We start from the raw sequence: 24,877 nt of genomic DNA, 5'->3' as shown, positions 1-24,877 counted from the left end.
ACAGCAAATGCACCTGTTTATGTAGAGATGATTAAATGTTCAGTTTTTGACTTGTTTGGGATTAAAATGACATGCACGTGTGAAAAGGTCGGAGTGAAACCAGACAGGTTTCTGATTATCCAAAAACTAGAATTTTCTGTATTGTGGCTTAACTAACTTTTCAATGTGCTTCTCCCACTGTATAGGTATGATGCCAGTCTGCAGCCCACCCCACCTCCTGATTATGGTGCATCACACCTCCATTATTTCGAAGACTGGGGAGTGGTGACCTACGGAAGTGCCCTGCCTACTGGGAGAAACCACACATTTCTGTCCTTCAAGTCGGGCAAGCTCGGGGGACGTGCTATTTTCGACATGGTTCACCAAAACAAATACAAAGACTGGATCAAAGGGTGGCGGAACTTTAACGCGGGCCACGAGCATCCGGACCAGAACTCCTTTACCTTTGCTCCGAATGGAGTCCCGTTTATCACAGAGGCATTGTACGGTCCCAAATACACCTCTCTCAACAATGCCGTCATGTTTGGGCCTGCCGTGTCGGAGAGCTGCTTTGCACCATGGGAAGGCCAAGTTACTGAGGCTTGTAACTCTAAATGGCTTAAGTACAAGCACGGTCAAGCGGCAGACTGCCAGGGGCAGGTGGAGGCGGCTCTGGAGCGGCAGGGCATGGTGTTTATTCGCGGGGAGGGTCACGGCGCTTACAACCCTGAGCTGAAGATCAAGAGCTTTCAAAGGAACTTACTGCTGCTTCATCCTCAGCTGTTGCTGATGGTCGACAGCATTCAGCTGCATTTAGGCAGCGTGACACGCAGCATGAGCGCCTTCTTTCACAACACAGACATGCCTTTTCAGGAAACCCAAGTCGACGGAGTTCACGGTGCTCTGATCAGACATGGAAACGAAACGTCCAAGATGTTCTGGTTGGATGATACGGGCAGCAGTGAAAAGGCAACAGTGGGATATAGGAGCTACCCCCGTGGATACCCCTATAATGGTTCGAATTATGTAAATGTGACTATGCCACTGAGGTACCCTACCAGCAGAGTGGCCTACATCTTCTTCGGCTCCGGAGTGGATGTTCAGAGTTTCAGTGTGCACGGAGACTCGGAAACACTGGACATCTACCTGGCCACCGGAGATCACACCTACACCGTCTATCTGTACACAGATGCGGGTCCCACCAAGCCTATGGCCATGGTGTTGATGGACCAAAAGAAAGTAGTGTTTGAAAGGACAGCAGGGACAAATGAGCAGCCCTTGGAGGAGGTAGAGGAATACGTTAATGTTGTGGAGGACAATCTGCAGCATGTCAAACCAGTCTTCCAGCAGCTGGAGAGGCACATCCTTTCACGGGTTCTTAACACGGACAGTTTCCACAAAACTGCAGAGCGCCTCCTGAAGTCCTCAGACAAGAGGAAGACCCCAGGGACTGTGGAGAAGATGTTTTCCCTTTCGAAGAAGCAAGGTAAGGGGAAGGCAGGCAAGAAGGCGAGCTTTTCCGACAGCCTCCCAGACATCTTTGCTCAGATCGAGGCGAGGGAGAAGAAGGAGAGGCAGAGGACGATGAAGCGCGTCTACGAGGAGGCTCCGGAGGAGGCAGACGGCGACTCGAGGGCATTCATCGACTACAGCGATTTACGAAAGGGCAGGAAAGTGGGCTTTGTCAAGGGGCGGAAATTCAAAGAAGTACGTGTGGGGGCAACGGCAGAAAGTGACAGTATTTTTAACGCCACCTCGTACATTCGCCTTTTCCTGATTTTAAATATAGCCACTTTCTTCGTCCTGCTGGCAGTGCTGTTGACGCGCTTCCAGAGGGCACAGAGTTTGCATACGCAGCGTTGCCTTTACGGCATCCTCCTCATAGACAGCTTCATCCTGCTCTGTCTGTACTCCTCCTGCTCTCAGACGCAGTGCTGACTAACATCGTCACTGTGAGACATTCAGAATGGTGCAAAATACCAGCTCTTCCTCCAAGTTTTGAGACCAATACTATGGCAGAATATCCCTGTTTGCAGCAGCAGTGCATCCAAGTGATGTGGCTCTTACTGTGAGACCCAAGGAAGTGTCTTTATTCAGCACAGCTCTCAGTCAGTGCTAGCAAACAGGTGTCTGGGAAAAGCTGATTCCGTATAGGAATTAATAGATGTTGCGAAGATAGCCAGCCCACCTCAGATCAAAAGCTTTTGTGGAGCTTTGAAATTGTTTACATGAACTTTGTCTTGAAGTACACTCTTAAAAATAAAGGTACTTAAAAGGTTCTTCACAGCGATGCCATAGAAGAACCATTTTTGGTTCCACAAAGAACCATTCAGTCAATGATCTTTAAAGAACCATTTCTTTCTTAGCTTTTTATAATTTGAAGAACCATCTTTCGCCACAAATAACCTTTTGTGAAACAGAAAGGTTCCTCAGATGTTAAAGGTTCATCGTCAAGCCCCTTTATTTTTAAGAGTGTATAGAGCCCTGCACATGACATAAGAGAGGGGAAAATTAAGAATTCACTTCCACAACTTTACTCATTTGTGAGGGAAAATATAGTTAAAGCATTGGCATGCTATAGTAATTTATTCCCTCGTTTGAGTTCAATTATGGCCACGGTTTAACCGACATGAGGGAACGAATTAACAAAAAGTGGCAACAAAATAAATTGTGAGAACAAATTTGTAAATCATGGCTAAAGTATCTTTTTTTTTTTACCCCCTTGCAAATGTCATGTTTGTGGCTCTGTATTAAAGTGGGACTCTCTCTATGGCCTCCCACTATTATCCAGATTCACTGAAAGCTATGCACATTTGGTAACAACATGGACTATCTTTCATCATAAAATGTGTAAAATGTATATATGTTGAAGCAAAGTATATTTTTTGGATGTTGTTTTGTACTCTTCTATTAAATGGCAACTACAGAAATATGTGTATTTTGGTGATTTCTTTATATGTACATTTAAAAAATATACATCAAGCAAACATTTTATTAGGGAATGTTAAAAACATGATTTCCATACCCAGTAGTAGAAACGAATACAATTTTGAAAAGACAGACATCTCTGTAGTGAATATGTTCAGCTTTAAAATGTTTCGATAGCCTTAGTGTTGGTTTGTGTCTCAATATTTTGGCTCAAGAAAATAAATTAGAGAAGAAAAAAAAAATAGACAAATTTAGGACATTTTATTTGGAAAGTTTTGTCTTACAGGGGGGGGAAAAAGTAAATATTTTTTTAGATTAGGTGTTATATTTCTCAGCTGTTTTGGATCTCATAAATCTGCCAGTACAGCTATTCGATGGAAATCATTTCCCCTCATGAATAATGTGAAGAATTTAGCGACGCAATACTGTTCTTTGTGGCTCTTTGTACTTTGTTCTCTCCACCTTGCACTAATATTCAAACTAATGTTTTAATTGTGCAACACAGATATATCTGTTAACATTTGTGGGGGTGGGGATTTCTTTCACAACACCAAAAGAGAGTGGTTTGAAATGTTTTGTACTTTACAAAGCTTGGGGGGGGGAAAACCCCCCGCAGAAACTGTAACATTTTATTTCTTATTTTGCCAGGTCATATTTTTGTTTGACTTGCAGTGATATCTGATTAGATGAGAACACATTTAAAAACATCACAGTCTTAATCCACAGGCACCCTTTCTTTCTTTCTTTTTTCTAAGTAGGAACATTGATGGCATTTGTTTAGTTATGATCAGAAATACAAAGCACTGCCTTACACAAAAAAGTTTATAATTTAATTTTGCACACTTAAAAAAACAGATAAAAGCACACATTTTAACAGTCCTTTATGTTTGATTACATTCATTGTCATTATATTATGTTAACAAATCTTCTGTATTTTGAAGCATTCTTTTGATAATGTCGAAAACAAGTGTAATGCAATGCAAAGCCAAAGGAAATTGCTACCCTTTTAGTATCATTTATGTCACCAGATATGTTTTTAATATTAAACTGACAATATCTGCAAATTATTTTGGGACAGATTATTGTTGATTGAACAGGACAAATTCTGTCTTTGGTGAGATTCTGTCTTTAGTGTTACGGCATTTACTCCACAACACGAATTGACCGCGCTCACCAACAACACCACCTTTCACCGCGTCACTTCCGGCTGTGTGGCTGGTAAAAGTGTTTTGCGTCTTGTTAATTTGTTTTCTAAAATGTAAATTTGTTTCCTCCTTGGTAAAATTGTTTTCCCATGTAATTGTGTTTTATGATAGTTAAAAATGTTTTCCAAAATGTAAATTTGTCTCGAGCTTCGTAAAAGTGTTTCACACCGGCCACCGTATTAGTGGGATTGCTGTTTTCATTCATGCATAACATCATAAACATCCAAAACATGTAGAAATTATTTTAAGAAAGTGCTTTAAGCTAGCAATGTGAAATAATGAATTGAACGCACATAAATGTCCAGTAATGTTCAGAAGGGTTTCGGTGACACCTAGAGATCCGCAGCGGTAGTGCTGGGGTTTAGCAAAATATTGTGTGATGGCAAACTAATTTTCTTGAACATTTAAACCATTTGAAAAATATAGAAGTAGGCCTATATGACATAGTGCATCAATAATAATTACTTAAATGCTCTTGCAACTTTAGAATTATAACAAAATAAATACATCCCTTTGTCCTGAAAAAGGCTGAAGAACTCAGTGCTCGAGATTTAATAAAAATGGTGACAGGAGTCTCCTGTTTTGCAAGCATGTATTTATTTATATAAATACATGCTTTATTTATAATTATTTATAATATAGCAGCCTCAACATAATAAATAATATTGTTTACAATTGTATGCACAATTGTTTTATTTACAAACATTATGCTATATTTATTTAATAAGTCAATTAACAAAAATAACAATTTGAATAAATAAGTAAAAGCGACCTTTTTTTATTTTTAATGCACATTTTAACCGTGCATGCGCACTGACTGGTTTGTCCCTCGTGCGTTTCCGTAGGAGGCTTACAGCAGACTGACGTGTCTTTTCTCTCAGTGTGGCTCTGCTGAAGTTTCCGCGTGAGATTATTTAGAACTGGTTTGAAAATCAAGAATTAATTAAATGCCTGGATAAAGCGAGAACACTAGTTCTGTACTTAAGTGAAGTCATGGCGGCAGACTGGGAGGAAATCAGGCGTCTAGCTGCGGACTTTCAGAGAGCTCAGTTTGCAGATACTGTTCAAAGGTAAAAACCATGTTGTTGTTGTTATTATTGCTGTTGCGCTTCATCCCGCCCCCTGCTTTCTTATGTCTTGAAGCAGTATATCCTGAATAAGAATTTGCAAACTGACAAGAGGCTTGATCCGCAAAATATTGGAAAACTGATGACTCAGTTTCATGCGACATTGGTCGCGCAATAAAAACATAATCGGTATTTACAAACATCATTACTGTATAACGCGTCAGAACTGGTCATTTCTATCCTTTACCAAACACTTTTGTTGTAACTTTATGTTTTTGGGCCGTGTCATGATGCAGTACAGTACAGTACAGTATGTGTTTGGAAATCGAGCAAAAATATGAAGTTCTGATGACTTATAAATGAATGAGATTCTTGTAAAAGGATAGCAGGCTACTATAATGCATATAAATATCAGTTGTCACTTTTTATTCCCTGTAATATGACATAGTAATGCTATATTTAAATGTGTTAATAATGCAATACAATGATGACTGACAGATGTACAAATAAACATTCCTCAAAAAAGCCTGTTGTGTTACATATGATTTTTCTTTTTTTTTTTAATGTTTGGATAATCAAGTAAACCTAATTTGCTCCAGTCCAGTAAAAACGTACTTTTTTAAGTTTTTGTAACCATATAATAGTTACTCTTATTTTTACATTATAAAATCATTAAATATTTCACAACAAAAAAAGACATATGTGAAGGTGGACATTTTTGAAAGATGCTAAATGTCAATCAGGGACATGTAGAAGATGCAAAGTTTTGATCATGTTTTGAGGTCTTACAAATATCAAATATGATAGAGTAGGTGTAATATGGTTAATAAAAGGGAGATTCATTTCAAGAAATTCCCTATTGCTTTGAGTAAAATCAGAAGGAGCACTATTGATTTGTGAGAAAGTACCTGTCATGTATGATTTAATTTGTTAACTGCAGATTGTGTCTTTGTGTGTTGACCTCAGGTTGTCTGAGAGGAATTGCATCGAGATCGTGGTCAAGCTGGTGGAGGATAAGAAGTTAGATGTGGTTCACACTCTGGATGGGAAAGAGTATGTGACTCCTGCACAGATCAGCCGAGAAATGCGCGATGAGCTGTATATGCACAGAGGCTAGTACAATACTTGAATTACTTCACTTTAATAAGTGTACTGTATGTCGATTTGAATAGCAGAGTCTACTAAACGACTACTTGAATCTAACATTTTGCTTTATATTTTAAGGGAGGATTAATGTTGTGGATCTTCAAAAGGTTGGTTTGATATATAACATAACATTTTATAGTTTTTATATTCGTCTTATGAAGGAGGGCAGATTTTCTATGTGAATACTTTTTGTAAAGAAAGAGTTCATCTCAAAATAAAATTTTGCTGTAAAAAATGTATTCCAAGATCCAAGATGCAGATGAATCTATTTCTTCAACGGATCAGATTTGGAGAAATGTAGCATTGCATCACTTGCTCACCAATGGTGCTCTGCAGTGAATGGGTGCCGTCAGAATGAGAGTCCAAACAGCTGATAAAAACATCACAATAATCCACACGACTCCAGTCCATCATCCTTATTAATGCTTCCTTCAGTGAAAAAGTCCATCCCTTTTTGTACTCGCACATCAAAATCCATGAACATATTGTTTAGTACAGTTTTTGCTTGTAATCAGTGCTTGATTGGTGCATATTTCTCTCCTGATTCAGACAAACTTTTTAACTGAAAAGAATCAATGTTATGGATAGAGGACTTGTGTTTTAACCCGATGCAACGGTTTGAAGTTAAAAACGTCTTAGTAAAGAGTTAAATTTTTCAAACACACTGCATTTGTCTTCTCAAGATGTTGACTGGTTGACTGGAGTGGATTATTGTGATGTTTTTATCAGCTCTCATTCTGACGGCACCCATTCACTGCAGAGCATCCACTGGTGAAGAAGTGATGGAATGCAAAATTTCTGTTCAGATGAAGAAACATCAACATCATGTCCTGAGGGTGATCAAAGTTTTTTCATTTTTGGGTGAACTATTCCTTTAATGATTCTTTAATGTTTCTCACAGATCATCAATGTGGATTTGGTGCATGTGGAGAGCAGAGCAAATGAAATCATCAAATCAGACAAAGGCACACAGCTCATTCTGGGTCAATTGATTGACGAGTGAGTGAAAAACGAATACATGTTCTTTAGAGCGTTACTTGTAGCATAGAGGGAAAACTATTGAAAATGTTCTTCAGTTCTGCCAATATGTTAGTAAACTTTATGTGTCATGCAGTTATAAATTTCTTCTTTAATGCTTGTTCTCCTGTAAAGAACGTACTTAGATCGTCTTGCTGAGGAGGTGAATGATAAACTCCAGGAGGCTGGACAGGTGAACATCGCAGAGCTTTGCAAAACGTATGATCTACCTGGAGATTTTCTAACTGAGGTTAGTCCAGTCTGCGTGAAGTATTGTGATTCTTCTTGTTAGAATGCATTTTTACATTTATTCATTTAACAGACGCTTTTATCCAAAGCAACTTACAATTGGTCAATAATCTTTATGAGAAACAATCATTCAGCAGTTTATAGAAACCTGCTTGCATTGCAGTTACAGTAATTGTCAAATTGTGGTGTATCTGTCTGCATTTAAATCACATTAAATAATAATAATGACCCCTCTTTTTCACAGCCTGATTTAAAAATGTTCCAAAGAGCATCTTGTGGGCTTCAGTAGAAGCTGGAAAATTTGGATAGCTGACTTGCTCATTCATTTTACACCATAACATTTATTTGTTTTACATTTTTTTTTTAAACTAGAACGTTACATGAGCTGCACACATATTTCTTTTCTAGTTGTAATGAAATGGTCTTTTGACTGCCTTCTCGCGACTCTGCTAGGAGCTGAACTCGAGGCTGGGCAGAGTGATCCACGGTCAGATTGATCAGTACAACAGGGGAGTAATCTTCACACAAGCTTTCCTCTCCAGACACAAAGCCTGCATATGCGGTCTGTTCAGTGCCATCACAAGGTAAGCAACTCCACCCTCTGCATCAAGGGATAGATAATGGAAAATATACAATAAGAGGTGTACTGTAGTTTACTCTTACTAAGTTATCAAAATAATGTGCTGTTATCAGCCTGTTGAATAAAGTGTTAATGTATTTTTAATGAAACCTGAGAGATTTCTGTCCCTTATTTATCCATAAAGTGATCATGAAACGTAATCAATATGATTAACAGATTTAATTTAAGCTTTTATTCACATATACCACTGACCAACACTTAATCATAGTACACATGAAATATGTTAACAGAGCTCGAACATCTCATGGGTTTTGAAACGAGGGTAAATTTTAGGTTAACTAAGCGTATAATTATGTTGAACCAGTGCACATTAAATGTCTTTTTAAAAATCTCCTAAGCATCTCTGATTTCTCGTATTTGTCAATGGAATATACAGTTTATTTTTTTATTTTTATGTCTTGCCTTTTCCTTATAGTCTCTTTTGTCTTTAAAGATGAATTTCTCTGTAGTTTTTTAACAGTTGTGATTTCCATCCCTAGGCCTACACAGATCAACAACTTGCTAAATCTCTATGGTTTTCAGGAGAATCTGTTGTACTGTGAGTTTTGCAGTTTGCCTTTTTACACAATCGTTTCTTATTTGAGCGTTCTGCATACAGACTGCTTGTTTATTCTTTGTTGTTTATCAGCGGTGCTGGAAGAACAGGTTAACAGTGGCCGTTTGAAGGGCTCCGTGGTTGGAGGCAGGCAGGATAAATCCATCTACATTCCTGACATCTACTCCAAGGCCCAGAGCACTTGGGTTGAGTCCTTTCTCAAACAGAATGGATATTTGGGTGTGTTTATTTTAAATGACAGTATATAGCTTTTATACAGCATTTAAAATGTTCAGTCTCCCTTCTCTGGAAATTAGGGACCCAGAAAAACTGATGACTCCCAACGTATTGCAGTCGCAGTGCAGGATTTACATTTAGTCATTTAGCAGATGCTTTTATCCAAAGCGACTTACAAATGAGGACAATAGAAGCAATCAAAATCAACAAAAGAGCAATTATACGCAAGTGCTATGACAAGCCTCAGTTAGCTTAACACAGTACATGTAGAAAGGTTTTTTTACATTTATTTAATTATATAATAAATAAAATGAAAACAGATAGAATAGAAAAAGAATAGAGCAAGCTAGTGTTAGATTTATTTATTTAAAATGATTTCTAGTCCTAAATAATAAATGCCACCTACCTCCAACTAAAGCTGCGTCTAAAATCGGTCATTTGTTGAATAGGCTTTAATTACAACAAATCATGACATATACCTCCTCCAACCATACACGCACATGTATTAATATTTGCTTGTACCGTATAAGCCTATTCTAGATTATACAAAAATATAAACATTGAACCTTGCCTTACCTTAACTTTGTTTTCTGTTCACCAATAGGTGTTGGTACATGTCAATATATCTCATGCTGTAAATAGTTTACCTGAATTAAATTAGGCTTTGCCAACAGAGTTTATTGTATAATTGAATAAAATAATTTGAAAAGTTTTTCAAATTATTCATTTGTTTTTTATTGTAATTATTTTTAATAAAAAGCAGATATCCTAGTTACAGTACACACTAACAATGGAAGCAAATAGGGGTAGTGTTTTTTTGTTTAAATGAGAGATGAGTCAAAATAACTTTTTGTGGCAACTGACACTGTGGTAGTTCTGGAGTTGAATTCATATTAATCCAAGAACACTTTTCAGTCCAGTTGTATCTTTTTTCCTGCAGAGTTTGAGGCGCTGACCCGCTTGGGGATACCTGATCCAGTCAGCTACATAAAGAAGCGGTTTAAGTCTAGCAAACTGCTTTTTCTCAAAACTGCATGTGTTGGCAGAGCCATCATAGATCAGTTGGGGGCCTCAGTGGAGGAGACTATCAACTCAGCCACTTGGGTCGACCTACAGGTACAGTCATGCAACATTTATTTTTATTATTATTTTTTTTAATGGAAAAATACCTCCATAAATGTTGTGTTAATTTCTTGTTTAGCCAATGATCCCAAGCAGTCTGTCTGAAGAGGATGTAGGAATTCTGTTGAATGAAGTGCTGAGGAGCATGAATGTGCAGTCCAGTGCAAGGCTTCTCTCCACTTGTGTGGTCAGCGAAAAGTTCATCACAGGATGCATCGCTTTGTTTGATGATATTATGCAACGGAAAGCACAGAAGGTATGCAAGCTTTTTCTGTACACTACACACCTGGAGTACCTGCACACCATATTAAAATGACAAAATTGCTTGTTTTCACACTTTGATGTTCAAGTCCAAAATCATTTGTCTATGAACAATCAAGTGCTCTAGCCAAAAAAGTTCAAGTTTGCTGGTTTTAGAGAATCTTCCATAAATGTCTATGTGGCAAGTGCTTAAATTAACATTAATATTAAACAATATAAGTGACTAATTTACATTCCTGTTATTAAAGTAAGTAAGTGGGATAATTCACCCAAAATGAAAAGTTTCATGAGTTCCAAGCAGGGTTATTGTCATTAACTTAAACTAAAACATAATTGTTCATTGAAATAATGCTAAAAAAAAGAATATTACATCAAAAACTAAATGAAAATTAGAATAGTTGCCTTGGCAACTAACTTGAATAAGTTGACGCATTAAAATACAATATAAAAATAAATAAAAACTATATCTAACATTTTTTTTTTTTTAAATAAAATCAAACCAATTAGTAATAATAAAATGACCAAAGCACTGAGCAGAATTACTAAACATTAAACTAAAATAAAAATTAGAAGTGAAAATATATCAATTAAATACAAAATTTTAATGGATGAAGAAATAACAAGACATCAGCACGTTTTTGGTGAACACACTGAAAGTATTGTTTCCAGCAAGAAATAGTGTCATTCTAGACTAAAACATTTGAAGGGGATTGTCAGTGGATGTTTTTCACTTCTCTGCTTTAACAACAGGAAGTGAAGAATAACCCAGTGTTTCTGATAACGGAGGATGATGTCAAACAAGCGTCTTTTTTGTTGGAGTCTTCAGCCTCTTCAAAGAAAGACAAACGAGACGAACGCCGGAAGAAGGCTTCGGGTAAAGAGAGTTTATTTCAGATTTTTAAGGCCACTGTGAAATCAGAATTGGAGGTCTTTTGTGGATTTTCATCCATGCCTGCTCTTAGCGTTGTAACCACCTGTATTCTAGTGTATTAAATTGACCAAATCCAGGGGATAAAGGCATTTAAAATTTACAGTCTCTCTCCTCCGGGAAGAAAACAGTACACTCAGGTTCATATGCACATGTTTTTCTCTCTGCAATACCACCTACCTCAGCTTAGCAATAGAGAGAAGCCATTCACAGTTAATGGCTGTGATGCAAACTAAAAGCTAGTAGCTAGCCAGGGGAACAACACGGGAGAAAAAGTATGGCTTGATGAGCTCAATTATTATACATCACTCAGTTTGTTTTTTTGTTTTTTTTTCTATAATTTTCGTAACCTGCAGTAGTTTTTAATTCTCGTAGTAGAAATTGCTGTTGATAAGAAGCTTGCTGTTGGCTATTTATGTTCCTCAGAGGGCAGCGGAAGCGTGAAAGGAGGTGGAGGCGGAAATGCCCGAGAGATCCGAATTCGCAAAACAAAAAAAAAGGGCAGGAGGGAGGAAGACAGTGATGAGGAGACGACACACACCTCTCAGGGTATGAACACTGATGTGCTAACTAATAAACTACACATTTGTTAGTTAATGATGTACTGTTCATTTTTAAAACAGCATATAAACATGCTGATTTATTATATTGATGTTTATTTATATTTGTATTATTTAACTCGTTAAAAATTATTTTGTGTATATAGAAATTTGCCAGCTTTACTAACCTTGGTTTGTGTTGAAGTATTGTTTATTTTTAATTCATGTTAGCTATTTCTTAACTAATGTTAACAAGTTTTACCTCTGTAAAACCTTTCTGGTGAAATTTATAATGGTAGTAGGAAACAGCTTTAGTTCCTGTTTTAATTTGTGACCATGCATATGTTACAGGGCGAAATAAGCAAGGAGACATGTCCTTCCTCTCAGTGGAGGAGATCATGGAGGTGCTGGGGGAGAAAGTGTGTGACAGCTCTGAGGAGATGCTGCAGGAACTAGCAGAGCAGATACAAAGGTTCAAACCATGATATTCAAGCATATGGAGACAGCCATTTTTACAAGCAACAAGTGTTTATGATAAAGTTAAAAAAGTACTAATTTTCACCTGGCACACATTGGGCCTCATTCATGAAACTTCCGTAAATATATGAGTAAATTCCGAGTAATTGTGCATAAAACGGACCTTCCTGAAAACTCTCCTCCGGACTCACAAACGCTTTGTAAACGTCCGATTTGATAGTTAAACATGTGTATGTTAATGAATTACAATCATGCCTAAATAGGGCGCTGGTGCATGCTCATTCTCAATTAGCATAATCCCCACCTATGAATTACAGCTGCTGCGCAAATTGCGTGTTTCGTGAAATATTCTGGTCTTCTTTCTCAGGTTTGGCTCCATTGCATAAATGCAAAGAACACCAATAGGCCATATGCCTGACAATAAATATTCAATTAACGTGTGTCCACCAAAGAGTTTTTAGCCAGAAAAAATGTCAGGCGCTCTTCTTAAAACGACCAGTTGGTGGCGCTTGAGAACGCTTTGGTGGCACAGCGTTTTTCCAGCTGAGACGCTTTGGTTGCTATGATTTGGAATATCCACGGCAGCAACGTATTACTAGTATCTCATTTTTAAGAATTTTGCAAAATATAAAAAAGCAGTAACCAGTAATATTGACTTCTCCATTGTTGTAGGCAGTAGGATGCAGTGATATGCAGTAACTAGTTACTAGTAATGTAGTTACTGTAATAATATTACTTTTTGCAGTAACTAGTAGTGTAACTAATTACTAATAAGATTTCAGTAATAATATTACAGTTACTTTCCGTAAAGCAGCTTAGTTACTTAGTTCCTTTTGATGCCTCAACCCCGCTGATTTAAAATCTAACAATCAAATAATTCCTAGATTTACTTTCATAATTTTCATGACTCGCACATGCATGTGATGTCCCCAGTGCAGCAGGCAAGCTTGGAATATGGAAAAGCTTACATTCAGCAGATAGAAATATTGCATTATATTGATTTTGTCAGGAAAAAAAGATCTGTTGTGTAAGTTGTGGCTTTACTTTACTCTGGCATTACATCCCTCTGATCAGCATGTGGTACATTATATTAATATAATTCAAAATATTTTTGGAAAATTAAACAGTTTCTTCATGTGATTTGATAAAATACATAATGAAATTTAATCGCATATGGGTAATGGAAAAATTACTTCAAGCTACACATTACAATTAATGAGATGAATACAACACTTCTACTTGAATGTCACTATCAGTCACTATTGAGTGTTTGTAATAACTTCTGACTGTGATCCAATGTGGATTTTGGTCAAATGATGAGGCAGAAATATGTTTTTAGTAACATTCTAGAAGAATTTTATCTGGAAGTTACAACTTCTGTGGGGCGTGAAGAAAAAGTAATGTAACTAGTAGTGTAACTAATTACTGTTGCCAGAAAGTAATAAGTAAAGTAACAATATTACTTTTGAAAGGAGTAACTAGTAATGAGTAATATATTACATTCTTTGAGTGACTAGCCCAACACTGGTAGGATGGTTGGTCGCTATTTGTCCCGCCCCTCCTCTATTTACGGCTGACAGTGACGAGTGCTACGTTTTACAGTTATCAACTCCGCTGCAAAATAAAAAACGAAACAATTCAAAAAGAGGGCAAGGGCAAATTAACTTGTAATTATTATGGCACTGCATCAAAATTCAGTGTCATCAGTTTGCCAAAAAGAACACAGAACGTTTTACGCACCATTTACACGTGGTAGGGAGCAGGCGTACCAAATAAAATATTGAAAATAAGAACATTTTCTTGAATTCTAAAGTTTACATCAGAATGGCTTTACGAACAATTGACACAAAAATTAGTTCTGCTCATGTTTCATGAATGAGGCCCAATGATTGGATTGGAATTGGAATCGTTTGAAAGACTTTCCATTAAAAATAAAATAAAATAAAAAAATGCTGCATTAATGATATCTTGATAGTGCTGGTCTGAGCAGATGCATTAACAGCTGTTTATTCAAATTAAAATATTTATCTCAGCAAATTTTCATACAGAACATTCATTTTGGTGTGAACAGACCTTGAGTTTGTTGTTTTTCCACAAAATTTGAAAAATGAAATTACAGAACCTACAAAAACTTTTTTTTGCCAGGCCATTGAGCAAAATGTACCAGGAAGTGGTCAGTGCCGCTTTCATGTCCACAAGTTCAGCCCGAGCAGGAGGGAGTCGGAAGAAAAACATGAAGGATCTTCAGGAGGAGATCAACAACTTGTACAACAACATCCGCCTCTTTGAGAAAGGAACCAAAATCTTCTCAGGTTTGTTTGTGTTCATCTCAGTTGTTCTTTTTATTAGTGGTTCAGCCATCAAGTGTACACAGTTTACAGAAGTGACAGCATTGTGCTTGTCTGTCCTCCGCTAACTTTTGTGCTTTTTTTTTCTTTTTCTGTACATACCAGATGAGACGCAGGCTACCATTGCCAAGCATGTTTTGAAGACCGTATGTACGGATGCAACCAATGTGCTGCTGAGCTTTGTGGCAGCTGAGCATATGACCTCGGACAGCTCGACAGCCATCACCAGTGAGGTACAACCTACTGCTATTCCATAAACAGCATTCATAGCACAGTTAACTTCTGTTACCACCCCGTGCTGCTCCTGGCTGGTGGTAAATAAATGTGTAGTAGTCCAAGACTTAAATTTATCCACCAGAATTCGATTGGATTGTGAGAATTAGACTTGCTTCAACTTTTTTGGAGAAATTAGATCAGAAGCAGTGCACAAACATACAAAATTGTAATAGACTGAATTAAGATGCAATTTGCGAATTAACCAATGAAGAAGAATTTAATTAAATGAATGGACCATTCTATGCTACTTTGTTATTAGCAAATTTGGTTGAACTGAACCCCAGACACACAATAATAATGCATTTGCAATGCGTATAGCTCTGTGTTGTCTGAGGAAGAGGTTTGGATCAGATCTGTCAGTTCTGCAGCGCGAGGAGAAGCTCATCAACACTGTGGCTGTTAAAACAGACCTCCTGAGAGACGAGGCCATAGACATCAACTCTCTCTGATTCTCCAGTAGAAGCAGCTTACAGTTGAAATTGGAAAATCAAAATCAAATTTAGATGGGAAAAACCACACATTTTTATCTATGCTTGCTTCTCTCTACTTTACATAAGTGTTGTGTCTGTTACTGTGTTGCAGATCAGGCTGAAGATTCTGGGAAAGCTCTCAGATGAAGTTAAATCTCCTCTGATGAAGCTACACAACAGTCTCAATGGAAAGGTGTGTTTGATGACACGACATGGGCTCACAGAACTGCTCAAATTTCAGTTCGAACGCCTAACTTTTACACAGTTCTACACATCTCCTGCCCATTGCATGTTTTTATTAATATTTAAGTAATTTGATAATGCTTTCAGCTATGAATAAAAGAATTGAGTGTCATCATGTTTAAATCCCTTCCAGAGAATTCCCAAAATTAATGGAGAAAATGTGAAAAATACTATATATTCCTTTACATTTTACTGTCAGTTGTCATGGGTTGGAAGAGCAAAGTAGCAGACTTTTTTTTTTTTATCACTTGCAGGCCATTGAAGACTTTTTGTCATGTTTGGAGATGAGTGCAGAAGAGTGCGGGCTTCTTCTGAAGAAAGGCGACAAGAAAAGAGAAAGGTATAACCACTTCATTCCCCAGCACTGCACTGGTATTGATCACTGAAGTGTCTCTTCTTTAGTAATCAAATGTCTTGTTTTTATTATTCTTCAGTCATAGGCATTGCATTGCTTTAAGGAAGCCCAAAGTTAACATGTTAGCTCAAGGTCGACCCATATAATTTTTATTTTTTTAATCAGCACAGGTATGTGCTTTGCTGAACATTCAGTTCTCCAAAACAGCAATTAAATGTTTTTCTTTAGTGATTGACTCACACCGCGTCTGCACTGGATGCAAAAGTTGTCGTGCCGTGTGGCAACAGCTAAAGCCTGTCTACACTGGACGCGACAAAGTGACCATTGCAGATCATTTGTACTTTGTGTCAGTTCATCATAAATAGAACGAGGCATCAGTTTGCTGCTGGCGATTGGCCATGTTGCGCCACACCACATCCAATGGAGACAGCATCACAGATTATAATGGGTTCTATTGTCTTTTGTTTTGTCGTGTAGACACGGTGTTATTGTACCACGTCTATATGTAGGATAACACATACTTTATACAAACCTTGGCTTTTCTCTGCCACGTTTTAAAACCACTAATGTACAAAGCATAGCCATGTCAAGTCACCTTTTTATAGCGCTTTTATCTCAGCTTTACACTATTAAACAGGAAAGTAACAGAATCAATGATGCAGACTTCAACAATGAGGCAAATCATGTGATCATATAATTCATTTGATTCAAATTTTTAATTGAGAACTATAGCTATTTAGAAGCAAATGCAGACATTGCCTAACAAAGTTTACATATTGTGTGTGTGTGCGCGTGTGTGTTTGTAGGCAGGCTCTCTTTGTGCACCGCCAGGCTCTGTTGGAGCAGTTGAGGGATACAGAAGACCCTGCGCTTGTGCTGCATCTGACCAGCGTCTTGCTCTTCCAGAACGTCACACACTGCATGCTGCATGCACCTGGACGCTGTGTGCCGCATATCATCGGCTTCCTGCAAAGCAAGATTCCTGAGGTAGCCATGTGTCCCCTAAACCTGCAGTAAAATCCAGCTGTGCAGAAAAAAAAAAACTGAAATATACAAATAACTATTATACAAAAGATTTCTGCTCAGTCAGAGTCATTGCAAAACACTACTAAAATACTAAAATGCCATACGTGACCCTGGACCACAAAACCAGTCATAAGGGTCAGTTTTTTGAAACTGAGATTTATTCATCATCTGAAAGCTCAATAAATAAGCTTCTATTGTTGTATGCTTTATTAGGATTGGACAATATTTGGCCGACACACAACTATTTGAAAATCTGGAATTTGAGGGTGCAAAAATTTAAAATATAAAAAATCGCCTTTAAAATTGTGCAAATGAAGTGCTTAGCAATGCATATTACTAATCAAAAATTAAGTTTTGATATATTTACGGTAGGAAATTTACAAAATATCTTCATGGAACATGATCTTTACTTAATATACTAATGATTTTTGGCATAAAACAAAAATCGATAATTTTGATCCATGCAATGTATTGTTGGCTGTTTCTCCAAATATAGCCGTGCTACTTATGACTGCTTTTGTGGTCCAGGGTCATATATGCTTGTGCATAGGTAGTATAGCAGTCTGATTTTTAATTGAAAATGCAATTTATAATTAAACAAAACCCTTAAAATTCTGTATCATATGGCACCATGACAAATCTACAGAAACGCGTAAGCTATGCATTTGTCTGTGTGTGTGTTGTAGGAGCAGCACAAGCTGTTGTCTCAGTACCAGAGTCTGGTGGTCAAGCAGCTGGTAGTGCAGGGTCACGGCCTGGAGAAGAAGAGCAATCTGGGAGAGGGAGCCGAAGATGGTCCTGTTGTTTCTGATGATGTGGAGGGCCTTCAGAAAGAGCTTCACAGTCTCACCAGAGACATTAAAGACATCCTTTCTCAGAGAAAACCATCTGTCACAGAATAACACAGTTGTTCGCAGCAACCCCAGCCGTTAATGTATTCTGCTACATTATGTATTAGAGCTCTAATTTTAAATCTGTGAAATAAACAGACTGAATTAAACCTTGCAACACATTTCCTCTACGAGAAGCAGCGGAAAGTGACACTTGTGTGCTCTTCTGACAATTACAGTGCTTTACTGACAAAAGTGTTTCAGCCCAGGCTGGCAGTGATCATCATTTTGGAAATATTTGTTAATATTTCCAAGTAATTTTGCATACATTTGAATTGCAGCTTGTCTATGACCCATAAAAAAAAGTGATGCCTCTAAACCACTTTTATTTGAAATTGTAAAATCATACATGACCTGCTGAGGTCCCAGTTGAAGAAAAGTCTCTTTGTACTAATATAAATGATTTACAAGTAAAATAAATGTGCAACATTTAAACTGATGTTTCAGTACTGGTGTAAATGACATTTACAGGGTTTAGGGGTAAATTGTAGATCTCAAAACAACTTTAATTTGTAGCAGCTAAATGTTCAAATTTGAGATACAGTACATAGTGCTACAAACAGTTCCATAGGACACATTCAAGCAGTGTTAAAATCATCTCCATATTGCTAAATATTGGCAATTATTTATTTGTTTCCCAAATAAATGAATATTGTTTTGTTGTCATTACTGACCGCGAGGCTGTGATAGAGTATTTATTTATTTTTAAGCAAATTTAACACCTTGGCAGATGGAACAAAAGGTAAGTAATCAATCCGCTACACTGATCAGCCACAACATTAAATCCACTTTCCTAATTTTGTGTAGGTCCCCTCTGATGTGTTGAGGCGTGGACTCCACAAGATCTTTGAACATGTGGTATCTGGCACCAAGATATTAGCTGCAGATCCTGTAAGTCCTGCAAGTTGTGTGGTTGGGCTTCCGTGGATCAGATTTGTTGGTCCAGCACTTTCTATAGATGCTCATCATGGGCACGCTGACCGCAGCTCCATGTGCATCAACCGGACAGACTAGCCTTCGCTCCACACATGACCCATGACCCACCAGATGTCCTTTGCATTACTTTTCGTAGGTATACTAACTACCAGTGTTGGGAAGCTTACTTTGGAAATGTAATAGGTTACTGATTACAACTTACCCAATTTAAAATGTAATAAGTAGTACAACTATTTCAATTAGTTTATTAATGTAACCAATTACATTTGATTCATTTTGACTGCTTTCCCAAATTTTGAATAAATGTTTTCAACTGTTGCAGTTTTTCTCGATTGAAATTATGCCTCTTTTAACTCTAAACACAAATCCATAACTTCTAACTCAATTCCCCAAACTTCTTATATTCAGGTCAAAATGAAACTCTCCACTCAAAACAACTCAATCTTGCTGAAAAACCAAACTTTGCTCTCAGACATGACACACAAACCCTCAAAAACACACACACACACTACAACACAGTCTTGCACACTGATGAGATCAATTCAAAACAATACTGCAAAAACCGGTAATAAGTGTTGCTTGTGGCACTCCCCAAGTGTTTTATTCCTTAATTTAATGTACTGTAGAGTACCGTGCAATACAGCAAACAACAACAAAAATAATTATTCTGCTTCAGCATCCTGTCTTTGGTCTGGGACACAGGCTACAGTAGCCCTGGCCAGGCAGCGGGGGTAAAATCCAACCCTGGCACACATCAACTAAAATATCTGAGACTGTTTTTGTCTTCTTGCCCTTCCTCTTTCTCTTCCATGTTGTCGTCTTCCTCCTCCTCATCTTCCTCTTCCTCTCTTTACTCCCTCTCCACCTCCTACTCTTCCTCTTCCTTCATTTCTTTCTCTACTCCCTCCTCCTCTGGGGTGTCCTTGACCTCTTCCTTCACTACTCTCTGGATCCATTGTTTCAAACCTGAATACAGTTTTTCTCAGTTGCTTTGGTGAATTTCTCGAATCATCCTTACTGTAATATTTGCACAGACATATGTACAAAACAATTCGTACAAACAGCACCACACAATGGATTTCCTGCAAAAGCCTGTAACTTTTACTCAAACTCTTTAGCTCATCTCTCAAAAGTAAGTATTTGTCATTGAACATATATCAGTGCCATCAGAATGAAAAGTCCTTGTGTCATTGTTCACAACAAGATAGTCAAAATGCTTAGTCATGCTGTCAGTATAACACTGCATGCTGTTAGTATTACCAAACTATGGCAACAGTTTGGATGACAGTCACTGTACTGAAATGCAGAAGGCTGAACTTCGTATGCCATATATCCATTTCAAGTACAAATTTAAACATTACTGTAAGTGGGATATTGATTGAAAAAGACTAGATTTGATTCACAGTTACACTTTTACTTGTGGTCTGACCCCAAAAAAATATATAAAATGTTACAATGTCATTGTGAAATAGAAAAGAAAAAGAAATATGAACACAAAGGCGAAAATAAAAATTAGAAAGTCTATTGTAACTCTTGTGTTGTCCTGTCTATATGCTTCCCAATTGAAGGTTCATGAGATGCACATCTGTGCTATTTCAGAGAACTGGTTTGTCATTGGTTGATCTATATTCTCTTTATTAGTGAAAGTTAAGATTCACTTGAACAATTCATGGCAAATTTATAAAAAGTCTAATAGAAATGTATAGAAAATATGCTTGACAGTTTATGACAACTAGATCAACCATTTTGCTTTTACAGTAATGACTTATACGATTAACTAACGACTAGCCCCCGGTTTCACAGACAAGGCTTAAACCTAGTCCCAGACTAAAATGTAAGTCTGAGCTGTTTCAACTGAAAGAAACTTGCAACGATTGATCTTAAAATACATCAATGCCAGTAATGTTTTTTTCTAAGGCACATTTATAAAAATTACTTAAATGTCCTAATTGAACTATGGCCTAATCCTGGCTTAGTCTAAGCCCTGCCTGTGAAACCAGGCCTAGATGTTTTGAGGGGTAAGACTATAGCACAGAGAACTATATAATACATTTTGAGCAACATGACAATAATTGATTGTCATGTTGATTGTCAACTGATCATGTAGGAAACGGCAAAGAAATGTACATATTCTTTTGAACAAGTTGCGATTGCTTGAAACTGATTGAGAAAGTTTTTATGATGTGCACAAGTGACTAGATGATGTGGAGGTTGAACAAGTAGTTTTGAGAATTTCATTTCTGATCTGAGAAATGCACCAAAGCCACTGAGAGAAACTGTAAGCTGACGTTGGCCCTTTTATCTCCATCGAAGGCTCTGATTGGTGTGTGATCAGTTTTGACTCCTAGTGTTTCCACTTGGGTAACTGTGTGCTAATTGAGCTCAAACTGTGCAGACTTGAGTGAACAATATTGAATGCTAGAGCTTTCTAAATTACCACATGGTGTAAGCACTGAGAAATGAAGGGATTTTTTTGCGTAGAGTTCTGCAGTAACAGTTCACCAAATCTGACTCAGGGGAGTAGTGTTGGCTTTTTTAAAAATGGCGTTATGGTTTTGAAATTGTAGTTCAAAAGCCTGGTTATAGTGTTTTAGCAATTGAGAAAAACTGTAATAATTTTCAAACATTTAAAGCAGGCAGGGTTATCCTTACAGTAGGACTCAACAGTGATTACTGTCAGACTGTCAAAATTCTTCATCACTTTCATTTTAAATTAATATATTTTCATTTTAAAGCACAGCCACCACAAAATCTGACTTTTGCACCTCTTTTTACTTTAAGATCATTCTGAGGTTAAATACAGATTTAAAATCATAAAATAGTTTAATATGTAGCTATGATACTATTTTTTAAATCAAATTTTTGCACATCTATGACAGGAAACACTGATACCTAACAATGCCTTGGAAAAAACAGTTCATCTTAAAAAATAAAAATAAATAAAAAATACAGCATATACATAAATCCAAATGGGAAATAAAGCAGTCATTGAATAAGCATATGTCCTAAACTCCTGAAACATTGGTGTCTCATATTTTAGAGCAATCAATGCAATTTGGGAAAGAAATCAATTAAGTGTATGTGTGTGAAAATTTTCAGATGTAACCCCCTTTGTAATTAACATTTTCCTAAATAACTGTCGTTTAATTACAAATGTTTTCTCAGTAGCTGTAATGGATTACAGTTACATTTATTTTTATTTTGTAAATAAATTACACAATGTCATTGTAACTAGCTACTCCTCAACACTGCTAACTACTGCATACGGGAAAAACCCTAGAAGGCTGGCATTTGGAAATGCTCTGACCCGGTCACCTAACCATCACTCAGATCTTTTTGCTTTCGCTCATTTTTCCTGCTTACCGTGTTGACATGACTGTTTGCTTGCTGCTAATATATCCCACCCCTCGACAAGTGCAATGTAATCAATATAATCAATGCTATTCACTTCACCAGTCAGTGGTTTTAATGTTGTGTCAGCATTAGATGAAACTAGAACATGAATATACGTTTAAAAGAAAAGAAAAGAAAAGCACCAAACAGTGAGAACATTGCCTCCATTTTTCAGACCGCCACATGCCTTTGATTTTTGTGTTACCTTGACATCACACAAAGTTGGAAAGACTGTCTAACAAATGTGCACCTGTGATCCTAGGTAGAATATGCTCATCTCAAAAGAGCCTTTTATCACTATGTCAAGTGCTTCCAATTAGAATCAGGTCATTAAAGAGAAGACCACACCTTCAGTTAAGTTCAATAAACTGGCCTGGTATATAGGCATAAGCATTGAAGTACATCTAACAATTATGACAAGAACAAAAGAGCTGCCTGAGCCGTGTTGAGGCGCATGAATCTGGAAAGGGATTTAAAGCCACTTCAAGTTCTGCTGTATGTAAAATAATTGTCTGCCTTCGGCCTGAGACATGCTGGCATGTGACCATACGGGCACAGAAAATGAACCGCAAGATAGACAAATGAAATATCCACAGGAGCACTCATGATTTCAGATTCTATAAAAATAACGAACAACAAGCCACGTAATTATGATTTCACACCCGCCCACATTCCTGCAACCTGATTAAAATGTACTGTCGTCTAAATGGATATTTTCTCGCAAAAGGTATTAACACTGCACTACATGTAATGTGCATCACTTAAAAATATCCACTGATTGTTCTGAAAGCACATCAAGAAGTTTAAAACAAAATATTTTAAATATGACCATTTCGGGGGGCAGTCATGTCTTAATGAGTCGGACTTGTGACCTGAAGGTCGCGGGTTTGAGTCTCAGGTCCGGCAGGGATTGTAGGTGGGGGGAGTGAATAACCAGCGCTCTCTTCTATCCTCAATACCATGACTGAGGTGAGACCCTTGAGCAAGGCACCAAACCCCCAGCTGCTCCCCAGGCGCCGCAGCATAAAAATGGCTGCCCAATGCTGCACACTGGGTGTGTGTTCACAGTGTGTGTGTGTACCTGGATGGGTTAAATGCAGAGCACAAATTCCGAGTATGGGTCACCATACTTCAGTCACTTTATTTTTGAAAAATAATAGTTTTTGCAAGGGACAAGATTTGAAAGAATCTGTTTAATTTCTTAAAAAGTCTGTTTGAATAAATGGTAATGAATCAAGGTCAAAGTTTGTTTTGTGTAGCGGTTGTTTCGGTTTTTGTTTTATTTGTAAAAGCCATTGAAAACCCCTGTGCATTAATGCTGTGATTTTGTATATGGTTAGCTCGAGGATCTGAAAATGTATGAAACAGCTTCGCAGGGTGCAGGAACTGTATTACATGGTTGTTCCAGATGGCTGTTATTGTACAAACACACACTTGCTCTCCTTTACATTTTTGTCATTTTCCCTTTTTCTTTGCAGTGTTCAGGGACAGGTTTCTTGAACACTTTTTCATTCTTGTTGCCATGGGAACGGCAGGGAGATGATGAGTAAATTCTTTTTTGAGCCCAACAACAATAGAAGTTGAGAGTGAGAGTGTGGTATACCTCTATAAGAAAAATCTAAGTGACAATCTCCCAATGAATATAAACTTCTAAAAATGTAAGAACACTCTAAAGCTACATGCACAAACAACAAGTGCATAGGATCTGGTAAAGCGTATTCATAAAATATACAGGAATATAGACAATATATACAAAATATAGACAGACATAGAGCATTTTAAAAGTCAGTGTCAACAGTCATAAAAGTTTTTTGATAATTATATAAAGGTGTGAGGGGAATTTTTTTTATTTTCAAATGGCTGCTCTATATTTTTGTTTTGTGTAAAAAAAAGTGCTAAACGTGGTTTTATAAAACTAAAATGAATGCAAATAAATAGACAATGAAATTTACAAATATAAATGTTGTGGGTTTTTTTTAAAAGACACGGTGAACATCATTTCCACATCCGGCCACTACTCATAGTTGATTTTAAAATTCTAATATATTTCCAGAATTTGAAGTGAAATGACAAACATTAAAAAATGTGTTGTTTAAACTGACACTTAATTTAAAATACAAGTAAAATATAATAAAATTTAATTAAAAACTGCAACAAGTGTAATTTTTAAAAATTACTTTTTTAGCATGAATTATCCATGGACATGACCATAACTTTTAATTTACACACACACACACACAGTGTGCTCCAAATGATTCATATCCTTGGTAAATATCATCAAAGAAGGCTGTGAAAATAGGTCTGCATTGTTTATCCATTTGATCTTTCATTTAAAAAAAAAAAAAAAAGTCTAACCTTTAGTTGAAGTAAAAAAAAAAAAAAAAGTGAAAGTGGGGAAAATCACATTAGGAAATAAATATTTTTCTCTAGTACACAATGGCCACAATTATTGGTACCTCTAGAAATTCTTATGGTTGAAGTATGTAATATGAAGTATATTCCCATTCATATTTGTATTTTTTATCACACCAGGGTGACTGGGAACATGAAGTTGTCCAGCCATGGCTTCCTGTTTCACAGGATTATAAATATGAGGAACACAGAGGCCAA

The 24,877-nt window shown here is 37.1% G+C and overlaps 2 protein-coding genes across 4 annotated transcripts in view; both read left to right on the top strand.

The window, feature by feature from the left end:
* dse (dermatan sulfate epimerase) overlaps positions 1-3,144 on the top strand; it is a 28,580-nt gene extending 25,436 nt beyond the window's left edge. Inside the window, exon 5 of one of the 2 annotated variants that reach the window (XM_058756546.1) lies at positions 186-3,144. In XM_058756546.1, the coding sequence (XP_058612529.1) occupies positions 186-1,917 (1,732 nt within the window). In that variant the 3' untranslated portion in view covers positions 1,918-3,144. The remainder of the gene's footprint in view (positions 1-185) is intronic. The other variant, XM_058756545.1, reaches the window with a different exon arrangement.
* A 1,788-nt stretch (positions 3,145-4,932) lies between these two features.
* Positions 4,933-18,615, top strand: ufl1 (UFM1-specific ligase 1). 2 transcript variants are annotated; one of them, XM_058756900.1, is made up of 19 exons: positions 4,933-5,182; positions 6,146-6,291; positions 6,404-6,432; positions 7,227-7,324; positions 7,478-7,592; positions 8,045-8,175; positions 8,711-8,769; positions 8,860-9,006; positions 9,944-10,119; positions 10,205-10,381; positions 11,137-11,260; positions 11,741-11,863; positions 12,205-12,325; positions 14,476-14,642; positions 14,784-14,911; positions 15,537-15,617; positions 15,922-16,007; positions 16,829-17,009; positions 17,735-18,610. In XM_058756900.1, exons 1-19 carry the CDS (start codon positions 5,106-5,108, stop codon positions 17,948-17,950), a joined length of 2,382 nt encoding a protein of 793 aa, XP_058612883.1. In that variant the 5' UTR covers positions 4,933-5,105; the 3' UTR covers positions 17,951-18,610. The 2 variants fall into 2 exon arrangements, with proteins under 2 accessions (XP_058612883.1, XP_058612884.1); XM_058756901.1 differs by lacking the exon at positions 6,404-6,432 and having other exon boundaries at positions 17,735-18,615.
* The last annotated feature ends 6,262 nt before the right edge of the window (positions 18,616-24,877 follow it).

Source organism: Onychostoma macrolepis, chromosome 20 (assembly GCF_012432095.1).
Source record: "Onychostoma macrolepis isolate SWU-2019 chromosome 20, ASM1243209v1, whole genome shotgun sequence".
NCBI classification, from domain to species: domain Eukaryota; kingdom Metazoa; phylum Chordata; class Actinopteri; order Cypriniformes; family Cyprinidae; genus Onychostoma; species Onychostoma macrolepis.
Note: the sequence above shows the minus strand (reverse complement) of the source record. Positions and strands in the feature narration are given on the sequence as shown.